Source organism: Arabidopsis thaliana, chromosome 4 (genome assembly GCF_000001735.4).
Source record: "Arabidopsis thaliana chromosome 4, partial sequence".
Lineage (NCBI taxonomy): Eukaryota > Viridiplantae > Streptophyta > Magnoliopsida > Brassicales > Brassicaceae > Arabidopsis > Arabidopsis thaliana.
The window spans coordinates 10,772,031-10,784,331 of NC_003075.7; the positions used below are offsets into that span (position 1 = coordinate 10,772,031).

Consider the following 12,301-nt stretch of genomic DNA (forward strand, 5'->3'; position numbering starts at 1 on the left):
TTCTAATTTGAGCGGGCTTCAACACCGCAGTATGAAGTCTTGAATTTCTTTCCCTCCATAGGCAATAGACCACAGCTTGAAAGATTAACATGCATACTGCCTTTAACCTTTTAATGGAAGATGCGTTTCTACACAAGCACCAATATCAATAGGCAAGCAAGCTCTCAAGAGTAGAATCAGATGTCTTCCCCGAGGTCTAATCCATGATCCATCCGCACAAGCTTGAGAGACCGTAGCCATAATTTGAATTCCTGTAACTCTGGGTCCATTCAGCCTCGAAATATCTATCAATGGGCCAAGTGTTGTCCAATCTGATCATCATGCCAATCATTATGATGAACGAGATGAGTTTTGTGGAAGACATTTTTTTAGTTACTGTGAAACAAAACAAGCAACGTTTCGTTGTCTATTATTTAGCAACCTTTTATTTATACACACAAATGTAATACGAATGCAAAGCAGGGAGAGAAGTGACAAATAATCAACTTCATTTACATCTAAAGTTGAAATTTCTATTCACTTATCCAAAAGTACTAGGACAATATGACTCATCGGTGAAGGCGTCTGGTGCTGACAAGTTCAATGTCAAAAACGAGAGTTCCAAGAGTAGAACCTTCTCCATTGGCGAGACGTGTTGGGTTAAATATAGTCGTGAAGAGTCTCTGTCTGTCAAAGAACTGCAAACACAACAAGAAACAAACAAAGGATTTTTAAACCAATCTTTGGTACTATATGTTTCTGCAAACAATCTGAATAATATGACTGGTTCTCTAAAACTTTCATATCAAACAGATTGATACTAGTTCAAGTCCCTGTGGCTACTGAACATGACGTAACTAATTATGTTCTTATCACCTAAATAGTTTAGGCCTAAACCAAAACTAGCTTAAGAGTGTGGTGCACTAAGGCACTAAGCCAGGCCCAAAGCTAATCCATGTGGGACTCTAAAATAACATATGACTTTCATATTAAGATATTATATGAAAATGTTAAAGGAGAAAGAGGTGTGTGTGCACACATACGTTTGGTGGGAGAGGCTCCTGTGATGTATTCTGGTATCCCTGAGATGGAGGTATAACCACCCGACGAATCCCGCCTACTTTCATAGACCTCACAGCTGTTTCAATCCCCGGAATTACCTGCACATCAAAATGTTTCAGTCATCACAAAACATCATCATAGAGACATAGAAGAAGTATTATCAACTTCAAAAACCCAAACCACTTAGTTTGTTACATCACTATTCAATGAAGAAATGTATCAAAGGTCACACCTTTAAATCAAATTCAGATAATTTTTCAAGACCCATGTCACAAAAACTTGGACTTTATGCAACACATGATTGAGATAGAAGCATATAGAGATAAAGGTTTATACTTTGCTAGAACCAAGGACGAATGTGAAAGGAACAGCTTCACCATTACTATCTTTATGATCATATGTTGAATCAAATCTCCATCCTTGCTTCGCAGCTAATCTCCCATAGTAATGTATTTCAATCTAAAATTCAAAACTTTGCAAAATTGAATCAAATGGTTCGTTCATTTGCTGAAATCTATACAAAAATACAAAAACACAAAACCTGATCTCCTTCAATGGGAACGTCACCATCGCCGATTCGGAGGTCGAGAGCTTTAACGCCGCCGGAATTAGGGATTTCAGAGAAGTCGGCTAGTGCCGGAGACGAGAAGCAAAAGGAGGAGACGACGGAAGACGTGACGGCGATAATTGACAGAGATATTGATCTTCTAGATGCTGCTGCAACTGTCGATGATGATGATGATGATGATGATGGTGCGGAAGAACGAGATGCGAAGATTCTGAGAGATGGCGGAGATGTGAAATGGACGGTGGTGATTAAGGGAGCACCTACTAGTGGTGTCCACGCGAAGCACCGAATCATTTTTCTTTCCTTTTTATTTTATAAGGAAAGTATAAAAATGAAGGTACACATATTCTAGCTTTTGAGAGGTCAGAACTCAGAAGTGGATGGAATTTGATTTGGATTGGGTTGGGATTACGATAGTTGCTGCCAAAACCTTTCTAGTGGAAACAAGAATAAGCTACATATTGTATTCCCTTATCAAACTTTAGTTTTGTGAATAAAGTGTTACGAAAGTGTAATAAGATAGATGAAAAAAACAAAAGAGGAAAAAGTAGGAGATAAAACATGATAGAATAAATTCTTGATCAAACCCCTTTACCTAGGGCTATATATGTACACATTTAATAGCTTTTCTCTGTCAAGTTGAATGTACTGATCAAGATAACAAATTTATCAAAAATAAATACATCATACTGGTTTATGAGCAAGAAACATTGCTCAGAATTATTACCAAATAAGATGTTTAGAAACCAAGACTCGAAATACTTGATCCCGGTGCAGAAAGAAGCGCCACCGGTGACAACTTTACCGATGAAAGCTTCAACGGTGAAATCTCCACACAACTGTGAGGCCATTCTCAGAGACGCAGATCCTCCGATCTCTCTCTCCTCTGTTAATCTCTCTGAACAGCTACGGTCTGGTGTTTTCTTGAAACCCAAGAAACAGGTTCATATTCTTTTTAAGAATTAGCTCACTTGTGTTTCTATTTTCAGAAAATAACTACGCAAAACGGAGCCTTTAGGTAAACAAAATTGCAAACACAGAACTTCTGGTTCAAAAAAATTGAATCTCTCATTTCTAAAATAAAAAGTAGCTTAAAAAAATGATCAGATCACAAAACAAACGTTTCCATTCTGCTTGGTTTAGAAAGACATGATTGCTACTTCCACATAGGTTTCAAATGCTTCGAAAGATAAAATAAGATAGAACTAATGGACTAAAGTAACACTATCAAAATGGTAACTTTTTGTTAAGAAAATCAATCTTAATATATTTAAGACGGACCATGAATTCATTTGGTTTGATGATCTGCGTATAATATATATTAAACAGATCAAATATTGGGTGGACGAGAGAAACAGCAACTGCTTCATGCTCTTTGCAAAGAACCTCTCTATAACTTGGTCTGATGACGTCAACTATTGGACTTGGTTTACCGAAAAAGAGTCACCAAAGTAAGATACGTTTCATTTAAATCCCATACTATGAATGTTACCACAAAATGAATATCTTTGTTACATATTTGATTTACAATAGAGTTGAGTATGAATCAAAGTATCCTTGATAAATTCGAAACAGGTTACGACGTTTTAAGTTTGTGTGTGTATATTATAGCAATATTAATACGAATTTTGACCTATAATTATTAATGCAAAGTGACAAACTTTAGTTTGTTTTGGATGATTTTTAAAGCGAGAATGTGGAAGCTGTGGGATTGAAAAACGTTTGTTGGCTCGACATCACGGGAAAATTCGACACGAGGAACCTCACTCCGGGGATTGTTTACGAGGTAGTCTTTAAGGTGAAGCTAGAGGATCCGGCCTATGGATGGGACACGCCGGTGAACCTAAAGCTAGTCTTGCCTAACGGTAAGGAGAAACCACAAGAGAAAAAGGTGAGTTTGAGGGAACTTCCAAGGTATAAATGGGTCGATGTCAGAGTTGGCGAGTTCGTACCTGAGAAATCCGCTGCCGGAGAGATCACTTTCTCAATGTATGAGCATGCGGCTGGTGTTTGGAAGAAAGGGCTCTCCCTCAAAGGTGTTGCAATTCGTCCCAAACAGTAATAATTGTTATGGCATAGAAAAACATAAATCTCCATATGCACCAATGGACCTTCTCAACATATATTTCACATCATGTCATGTGTGTATAATAAGGTTGTTCTATCGTATTTTTAGTTTTAATAATAACTTTAATGTTGGTGTTGAATAAACTCAAAACGAGTGTTTTGAAGGTTGTTATATTCGAATCAATTCATTTACAATGTTCTAACTTTTAACGAGCTGACATGAATTTATTTTTGGTAAAAAAATAAAAAGTAGAAAGATTTTCTATGAACCTTAAACCTAGTTAGATCCTATCAAAACCCATATTTAATTTGGCATAAACAATATTTTCTAAACATGTGTAAAATATCCACATAATCTCTCAATTAGGCATTTTTGATAGATAATCTTAAAGGTATATGAGCGAACAGTCTATATGCGTGGATCATGTTCACTTTTTAAAAGAGTATTCGAAAATTCCATTTTGGTGGAGAAAATGGAAGAATAAAGCTAGCTAACATATCAAATGAAAAGTATAAAGAATCAAACATGTTTAACAAGACGTAAAAGAAAATGGAATATATTCCAATCAAAATTTTGTTTGCGATGTGTACGGTGTACCATTTGTTTAATTTATGTATTCTAAAGTTTGATGATACTTACAAAAATACACTAATGGAGAAGTCTACTATATATAGCCAAGAGCCCAAGAGGTTGGGTACAAGTCTAGGTAGTTCAGCTATTTTTGGATATTTTGACATAATTTAGATAATTTTGTGTTAAACATTTTGAGAATTTTTGGATTTCGACCATCAGATAAGAAATTACTTAATCTAATGAATAATTTAGTTATACAAAACATTCAGGTCGGGAAGGTATAATCATGAAATTCCTCTATAAATAAGACCTGAATACAATAGCTAGTAAAAGAAGAAGAAAACATATAACGAAAACACACAAAAATAATCAAGGAATGGGAATAATATGGTCTATCTTCTCAAAGACAAAGCCACATAATAACAACGAAGACATACTAAAACATGCAGACTCTCCTCTTACTCATGATACGACGTCGTCATCTCAGGTCGACGATGACTTTTCCTTGAAGCACAAGACAGAGGTCGTAAATCTTTTTTCTTAGGTTTCATTGTCTAACTTTCCTCACCTTGTTAAATATGATACTAATAGTTATATTTTATTGATGTTGGAATCTCTTATTCAGAAGAACTTGATAGAGGAAGATGAGGGTAAAGCGAAGAAAAACTGTTTCATGTTGTACGCGAGAGATCTCTCAATTACATGGGCAGAGTCTCAAACAAATAAATATTGGAGTTGGTTCTCTGATCTTGACCAAACATCAAGGTTATGAGTTTTATTGTAAGAAAGTTACTTTTGTGTTTTTTTGTTTTTTTAAGATTTCACTAAATTCTGCATATTTGTATACACTATACAGTGATGTAAGAACTGAGGTTGCAAAGATGGAACGAGTAGCTTGGTTAGAAGTTGTCGGAAAATTCGAGACGGAGAAACTAACTCCCAACAGTTTGTACGAGGTTGTGTTTGTGGTCAAGCTAATCGATTCTGCTAAAGGATGGGATTTTCGGGTTAACTTCAAATTGGTTTTGCCAACCGGAGAAACCAAAGAGCGGCGAGAGAATGTGAACCTGTTAGAAAGGAACAAGTGGGTGGAGATTCCGGCCGGTGAGTTCATGATATCACCAGAACATCTCTCTGGCAAGATTGAGTTTTCGATGTTGGAGGTTAAAAGTGACCAGTGGAAGTCTGGTCTTATTGTGAAAGGTGTTGCTATTAGACCCAAGAATTAGAAAATCCAAACTTGTAAGCTTAAACAATAATAAGAACACGAAATTTATTATGATGATGATTTATGTACACGAGGCATGAGATTTATTTGCTATATACAGACACAAAGACACACTTGACGACACATTACAAAGGGAAGATGCGTTTTTATGCATCAACAGAGACACTTACAGCATTGAGCTCTACATGTTGTCTACCATCGCTTTGTGGTTGGACGGTTAAGGTTGCACGAGCTTCAGCTTGAGGGTTTTGATCATCTCCAGGTTGAGAGACTGATATGGAGTTCACGGTTGACCCGGTTGTGCCGATATTGTTGTCATCTGATATGATGTCCCACGATTCTTTCACGGAAGCAACCTCGAGTCCATTCTCATGGAATTTCTCAAATTCATATGTGGTGGGAAGGATGACATAATCGTTTACTGGGTTGTAGAACGGGTCTGGTTCGCCTACATTTAGCCATTTTTTGAGCATTCGGAAGACACGGTGATCGTTGAGGATTCCTCGGTGCTCACCAGGGACTCCAACTCTTGCTACTGCTTCAAGCCCATCCGCCTAGAAAAGAAACAACCGAAGGAACCGTTACAAAGAGAAATGATCAACCTAACTGATCGAATTCAAGATTTCCTTTCCTTGTGATGAGTTTATATAAGAAACACGATCATGCAACATACCATGGCAGATTCCATCGGGACTGTGCCATCACCATCCACGCATATATATGTCGGCTGAGATTACAAGAATATATGATCTAAGGTTAGAAGATGATAAATTGATAAGAAGATAACTTATTGCCAATTGCAATGATAGTTGATACCTGAAAAAGGATAAAAATTGTGTTACCTGGAAGTATCTTAGATTCGTTAGATCTTTAACGGGCATCTTCTCATTCCCATAGCTGCAGCGGAGAATATAAATCAAATTTAGAAAAAGCGAAACAAGTTGTACGAAGAAACACTCAGTAACTGAGACCTCAAAACTAGAAATATTACCAAACACTATGAGGGGTTTCTAGATTGGTCCCATATATGTTATAGAATTTAACTTTCGGAGGCAGCTTGGCAGAGGCTAATACTTGCTTGGTTTTGTGAGCCCACTCCATGATCTTCCAGTTAAAAGGAAGATCGATCGACTCTCCACAATAATCAGCCTGAAAATTTGTGTCGAGTATAGGATCAGTCAATGCAACGTTTGTGTGTTTACAACTACGTGTCTACGTCATTTAATGAAAGATGGTGGTCACATGTAACTTACTGTATTATTCGAAAGAGATTTCGTAAAAACTTCAAGGCTCTCCAGGCTACAGTAAGACTCAAGAACAACATAAGAGGTTCCAACTCCATCATTGCTCTCTTTCTCTCTCCACAGCTCTAAGACGGGAGGGAGCTCCCATTTAAAATACGGACAACACATCAGCTCATATATGGATGGACACTCAATAAGCTGAAACAAGTAGAAGAAACGTGAGGATAATTATATCAGCCAATCTCTAGAAGACATCAAACAAGCAAGATTTATAACTAAATTGCATTATTGTTGATTGATCGTTACCAGCTGATGCATGCTCCACTTAGAGACGAAAAAGTTCTGTTCCCAACCATTGACAAACGACATTCCATTCAATAAAGTCGATGTGATATATCCAGGAGCACCTGAATCAATAATGCGAAACCAATCAGTGTGGTAGTTGTCTCCAGTACTATCAGAAGTACCACAAGTCAGAGAACTTACCTCGAAATGGAGCAGCAATAGCAATCCAATTCTGTACATACTTCTCGAATATCTGATAACCAAAAACGTCAGATTCAGATGACAAGAAAAATCTTAGAAAAGACTTACGAATAAAGAAAGAGGGATTTGCATACATCACTATGCAGACCCATGAAACATTTCACCAATAGTCCTCCCATAGAATGACTAATAACATTAATCTTCTTCTCTCCTGAGGCTTTATAAACAGTTTCCAACTTTTTAGCAAACTGGTCCAACGTTTCCTGCAGTCTAGACTCAATGCAAACACAAAACAGTCAATATACCGATCAACGTTTAGACCGAAGAAGAGATTAAGTATGCATTACCTGTTGCTTTGGCGGAAATCATAACCAAAACCAAAAAGGGTTTTCCCTTCTTCAAATCCCCATCCGATCATCTCAACAATCATCTCATGGAAATAGTACACAGACTCACGGCCAACAATCTACATATAGAGTTCAAAGATCCCAATGAGAAAAGAGAAAGCTTTGAGAACAAATACATCCATAGCTCAAAAAACAAAACAGCTAGAAATTAAACCATACCATATCAGGGTCTAAGACATCAATTGCATGTAGCCCAGCTCTGTCTTGAGGAACAACAATACTCGTTTTTGGATCAAGAGATATCGTTTTACCTGTTTCAGATATAAAAATGCTAAGAGCTTAACATGCAAAGCTGATGACTTTCTATATCACTTTCTTAATTTGCACAAATTGAAGTATTTATGAGAAAAAAAAGTAAAGACTTTTTTTACCAGTTGAAGGATCAAATCGAGACCACATCTTTGTTCGAAACTCATGATCAGCACCAAAGATCCTAACCCAAACACGTTCTTCGTTCCCGTTCTCATGATCAACGGCGTTTAGAATTGATCCAGCGATTCCTGGAACTAGAAGAACCGGGTTTAGATTCGGGTCAACATAGGGTTCCTGATTCCGATTTCTGAGCTTCAGCAAAGCCTCTACTGATCTAATGATCTCTTCCAGTAATAGAGACATAATTGAATTGAATCGATTGCGAAGTAAATTGACGAAATCGTATTACCAAATTTGGGGAAATTAGGGTTGGTGAGAGAAATTGAAGGATTGAAGAAAAAGAGGTGAACAATAAAAGAAATTTTTGGAATATAAGCCGTACAAGTCAAGGTGGCAGAAAAATAATTGTCATAGTGATGGATCCATCTTCAAATGGATAACGCAAGAGTGACAATTGAATTATTGAGACATAAAAAGCAATAATATAAAATATTATTTAACTCTAAAGTTTCGAGATACTTCAATACTTGGAATTATTTATAGACATGGGCACATTATTTTAGATTAAAACCAAGTTGTAATTTCTTTTACCAATTTGTTCTCTACCTTTTGTTTTTCTCATTACAGAAGCCCATACTCCAAACAGAACTCAGCATCTCTTTTATTGATGACGAATTGACGATGGTTATAACTTTCTGAAGGACATAACTCAACTCAAGTGTGAAAGATTTTATCATTGGTGCGATTCTCATTTAGAGGAGAGAATTGTGTCGACCATGAGGCGAAGAGAAATCAATGTTTTTGTTCGTGAAGGATGACCCAGAAAGGGTTAATCCAAAAGATCATACCTACGGATTTTTAGTTTTGCAAGCCATCCCTACTTGTTAGTAAAGAAAGACTCAATTCATAGCATGATAACTCAAACAACAAATCAGATTCATTAATAACAAGGGATTAGACAAACACTAATATGCCATAGTAGCTAGTTTGACAAAATGTGCCTCTTAACCTTAACTAATTAATCTCATACACTTTGTTGCTCTCCTCTTGCCTCTGATTCCTTCTCCTCTATCCAACTGGTCAACAATCCATCGTTCATACTATGTTATACTACAGTTAGATCCTACAAACTGATTTTGAACTGATCATACCTGAATACAAGTCAATCAAACCGAGACAACGAGACAATGCAAGAGCTGACATGATATGGGGACAGTATACAAAACATCAACACTCTCAACAATTCCCCAAACTCCACCTCCATCACACTTCTCTATCGCGATCACCGCACACCAAATCTTCTTCCTATTATTGGGGTTATGCTTCATATATCCTTCCCATAAAAGTAAGAGTTTCCCACCACATGCAACTAGTTTAGTCGTATTACCACTTGAGCCACCATTCCTCATGTACTTATCATCTAGTGACTCTAACCCTTCCAATCTTTTCCAATAATCCTTTTGTATGTCATTGTCATACCACAACAAGCGCATGTTCCAGAAGCCATATGAAACATTCTCAATCATACATTCTGACCTCAAAGCTGCACTTTTGTTTACACAATACTCCCATTTACATAGCTTCGTGTCGTAAGCACACATCTCGTTTACATTTCCAAACTCAATCTTTCCTTCAATCACTCCGCTTCTGTCAATGGAACACTTACGTACCTCACTACCCGGCTCAGGGAGGCCTTCCCAAGTCTGAGTCTTTGTATTGAACACCTCAGCCCATGGTTCGTCCTTTAATCCTTGGCAACCTCCCATTACGTAAATTTTCCCATCGTGGAAACATGCCCAGGCATTCATTCGGGATACATTCATGCTCGGTGCATCGCGCCAAGTGTGACTGCAACAATCAAGCACCCGCACGGCGGAGTCGACTGGACCGCCAAGTACATAAATCTCAGAACCAACTACAACGGTGGCTTTTGATACTGATGTAAACTTAGACGAGGTAAGCGGAACTAACATTTGTCCAGTTGTCTTCTTCTTCTTCCTTCTCTTCTTAATGATGGAGTTGGCTAGGGTTCGGTTAGGGTTAACTAAGAGTCTAAGCCATTGGGGAAATTGATAACTGGGATCCCATAGACAGAGATAGACACACTGTTCAGTGCTTCCGAGGTGAGATCTGGTTGCGTAGAGCTCCGTGGAAGAGAGAATTGAGCGGAAGCTTTTCGAAACGAGTGAGAGCGTTGGGTAGTACAATCTTGAGATCCGAGCTAAGCAGTGCACGACGATTTCTTCTGGAAGTAGAGAAAGCGACGGAGATGACGACGACGGAGGTGAATGTGGTGGAGACGAGTTCTTAGTCTTCTTCTTCTCCGGTGGTTCCACTTGAAAGTTCATAGCCACTGTGATTACAATCAGCGGCAGTGACGGGATCTTGACTAAAATGGGTCAAATGAGAAAATATGAAGAGGACCAAAAAAAAAAAAAAGAGGACCTCTTTGGTATATAACAAAATAACCCTAGTGTTTTTTGTTTTACCAATGTGTTCCCTACTTTTGTTTTCGATCACAGAAGTCCCTTAATATGTAGATACTTCTAACCAACATTGTTTTTAACCGTGGAGATTGCAAACTGTAACATATTAAACAGAATTTGTTTCTTTTCTCAAAACAAAGAATTCATGATGAAGTTACAATGTTAAAACAAAGTTTGAAAGATGTTAAAGACACAACTCATGAGGAGGATATTTCTAACAAACTGAAGTCAGAAGTCACGAAACTCTACACAAAGTTTGAAAGATGGTTAGATCATCTACATGAGAAGACACTGTGTTGATCATGAGGCGAAAGGTAATCCATGTTGCACTCCTTTTTGCCTTTGCTTCCTTCTCCTCTTTCCAACTGGTCAACAATCCATTCATATATATATAATGTTATACATACTAACATCATATATGTACAGGGAAAAAAAAAAGAAGCATGAACTTTTTATAAAACTAAATGAACTCAAATTAACTAAGACAAGGGATCCAAAGATGGAGTTAAGGACTGACATACCTGGATACAACTTGTATCATACAAGTTAATCAAACCGAGACAACGAGACAATGCAAGAGCTTGCATGATGTGGGGACGATATGCACAACATCAACCCACTCAACAATTCCCCAAACCTTACCTCCATCACGCTTTTCTAACGCGATAACCGCGCACCAAATCTTCTTCCTATTATTGGGATTATGCTTCATGTACCCTTCCCATAAAAGTAAGAGTTTCCCACCACAGGCAACTAGTTTAGTCGTATTATCACTTGAGCCACCATTCCTCTTGTGTATCTCTAATAGTGACTCCAACCCTTTTACCTTTTCCCCATATCCATCCGTTGACCACCACTTGCACCCGTAGTCGTCCTCCCAAGTGTAGTTATTAGCAAAGGTGTACAATACACTCTCCATCACACATTGGGACCTCGGAAATGCAACCTCGCCTTCACAGCATTCCCATTCACCTTGCTTTGGGTCATAAGCATACGTTTTTTGTGTATACCCAAAGTGAATCTTTCCTTCGATCTCTGCTATTCTGTAAATGGTACAGTTACGTATCTCAGTACCCGGATCAGAAAGGCATTCCCAAGTCTGAGTCTTTATATCGAATACCTCAGCCCATGGTTCGCTTTCTGATAATTTGTTGTACCCTCCAATTACGTAAATTTTCCCATCGTAGAGACATATGAAAGGCCTCTTTCGGGCTACGGTCATGCTAGGAGCATCGCGCCAAGTGTTACTGCGACAATCGAGGATTCGCACGGCCGAAGACAGTGCACCATCGACTTTTCCGCCGATCACATATATTTCAGAACCAACAGCTATGGCGGATTTTGATACAGGAGAAAGATTAGAAGAGGGAATTGGAACCAACAACTTTCCAATTGTCTTCTTCTTCTTCCTCTTCTTCTCAACCATGGAGTTGGCTTGATTAGGGTTAACCCAGAGTGTAAACCATTTGGGAAATTCAAAACTTTTATCAGATAGACAGACATAGACACACTCTTCGGTGTTTCGGAGGTGAGATCTGGCTACATAGAGCTCGGTGGATGAGATAATTGAACGGAAGCTTTTCGAAACGATTGAGAGTGTTGGATAGTACGACCTCGAGATCCGAGCTAAGCAGTTCTCGACGATTTCGTCTGGGAGAGAAGACAACGAAGGAGATGAAGACGACGGAGTTGGTGACGAAGCATTTGTCGTCCTCTTCGTCTTCTTCTCCGGTGGTTTTGCTTGGCGTTTCATAGCCGCAGTGATGACTTTATTTTGGGTCAAATGAGAAAAACAATTCTCATATGAACACTTTTTGGTTTTAGTTTT

General features: G+C 38.2%; 6 protein-coding genes across 9 annotated transcripts; 2 read left to right on the forward strand and 4 right to left on the reverse strand.

Moving 5' to 3' along the window:
- Positions 1 to 304: 304 nt before the first annotated feature.
- On the reverse strand, positions 305 to 2,057 carry AT4G19830 (FKBP-like peptidyl-prolyl cis-trans isomerase family protein). The gene is made up of 4 exons (NM_118103.4): positions 1,583 to 2,057; positions 1,378 to 1,500; positions 1,023 to 1,139; positions 305 to 677 (listed from the first exon to the last, which is right to left on the reverse strand). The coding sequence occupies exons 1-4, from the start codon at positions 1,901 to 1,903 to the stop codon at positions 549 to 551; spliced, it is 690 nt and encodes a 229-aa protein (NP_193718.1). The 5' UTR covers positions 1,904 to 2,057; the 3' UTR covers positions 305 to 548.
- PP2-A1 (phloem protein 2-A1) lies at positions 1,774 to 3,912 on the forward strand. The gene is made up of 3 exons (NM_118104.5): positions 1,774 to 2,551; positions 2,939 to 3,060; positions 3,299 to 3,912. Exons 1-3 carry the CDS (start codon positions 2,306 to 2,308, stop codon positions 3,669 to 3,671), a joined length of 741 nt encoding a protein of 246 aa, NP_193719.1. The 5' UTR covers positions 1,774 to 2,305; the 3' UTR covers positions 3,672 to 3,912.
- A 648-nt stretch (positions 3,913 to 4,560) lies between these two features.
- PP2-A2 (lectin-like protein) lies at positions 4,561 to 5,558 on the forward strand (the record flags this gene model as incomplete). 3 transcript variants are annotated; one of them, NM_001160782.3, is made up of 4 exons in its annotated part: positions 4,583 to 4,773; positions 4,876 to 5,015; positions 5,107 to 5,397; positions 5,474 to 5,558. In NM_001160782.3, the coding sequence occupies exons 1-4, from the start codon at positions 4,627 to 4,629 to the stop codon at positions 5,556 to 5,558; spliced, it is 663 nt and encodes a 220-aa protein (NP_001154254.2). In that variant the 5' UTR covers positions 4,583 to 4,626. The 3 variants fall into 3 exon arrangements, with proteins under 3 accessions (NP_001328114.1, NP_001320001.1, NP_001154254.2); NM_001341376.1 differs by having other exon boundaries at positions 4,561 to 4,773; positions 5,107 to 5,479; NM_001341375.1 differs by having other exon boundaries at positions 4,579 to 5,015; positions 5,107 to 5,479.
- On the reverse strand, positions 5,482 to 8,440 carry AT4G19860 (alpha/beta-Hydrolases superfamily protein). The gene is made up of 11 exons (NM_118106.4): positions 7,987 to 8,440; positions 7,775 to 7,866; positions 7,556 to 7,674; positions 7,343 to 7,478; positions 7,209 to 7,260; positions 7,029 to 7,129; positions 6,732 to 6,920; positions 6,470 to 6,627; positions 6,321 to 6,375; positions 6,152 to 6,205; positions 5,482 to 6,032 (listed from the first exon to the last, which is right to left on the reverse strand). The coding sequence occupies exons 1-11, from the start codon at positions 8,228 to 8,230 to the stop codon at positions 5,625 to 5,627; spliced, it is 1,608 nt and encodes a 535-aa protein (NP_193721.2). The 5' UTR covers positions 8,231 to 8,440; the 3' UTR covers positions 5,482 to 5,624.
- A 421-nt stretch (positions 8,441 to 8,861) lies between these two features.
- AT4G19865 (Galactose oxidase/kelch repeat superfamily protein) lies at positions 8,862 to 10,418 on the reverse strand. The gene has a single exon (NM_179080.2). The coding sequence runs from the start codon at positions 10,333 to 10,335 to the stop codon at positions 9,154 to 9,156; it is 1,182 nt and encodes a 393-aa protein (NP_849411.1). The 5' UTR covers positions 10,336 to 10,418; the 3' UTR covers positions 8,862 to 9,153.
- Positions 10,419 to 10,515: 97 nt separating this feature from the next.
- On the reverse strand, positions 10,516 to 12,297 carry AT4G19870 (Galactose oxidase/kelch repeat superfamily protein). 2 transcript variants are annotated; one of them, NM_118107.4, is made up of 2 exons: positions 10,995 to 12,297; positions 10,516 to 10,838 (listed from the first exon to the last, which is right to left on the reverse strand). In NM_118107.4, the coding sequence occupies exon 1, from the start codon at positions 12,224 to 12,226 to the stop codon at positions 11,024 to 11,026; it is 1,203 nt and encodes a 400-aa protein (NP_193722.2). In that variant the 5' UTR covers positions 12,227 to 12,297; the 3' UTR covers positions 10,516 to 10,838; positions 10,995 to 11,023. The 2 variants fall into 2 exon arrangements, with proteins under 2 accessions (NP_193722.2, NP_849547.1); NM_179216.2 differs by having other exon boundaries at positions 10,516 to 12,297.
- Positions 12,298 to 12,301: the final 4 nt, after the last annotated feature.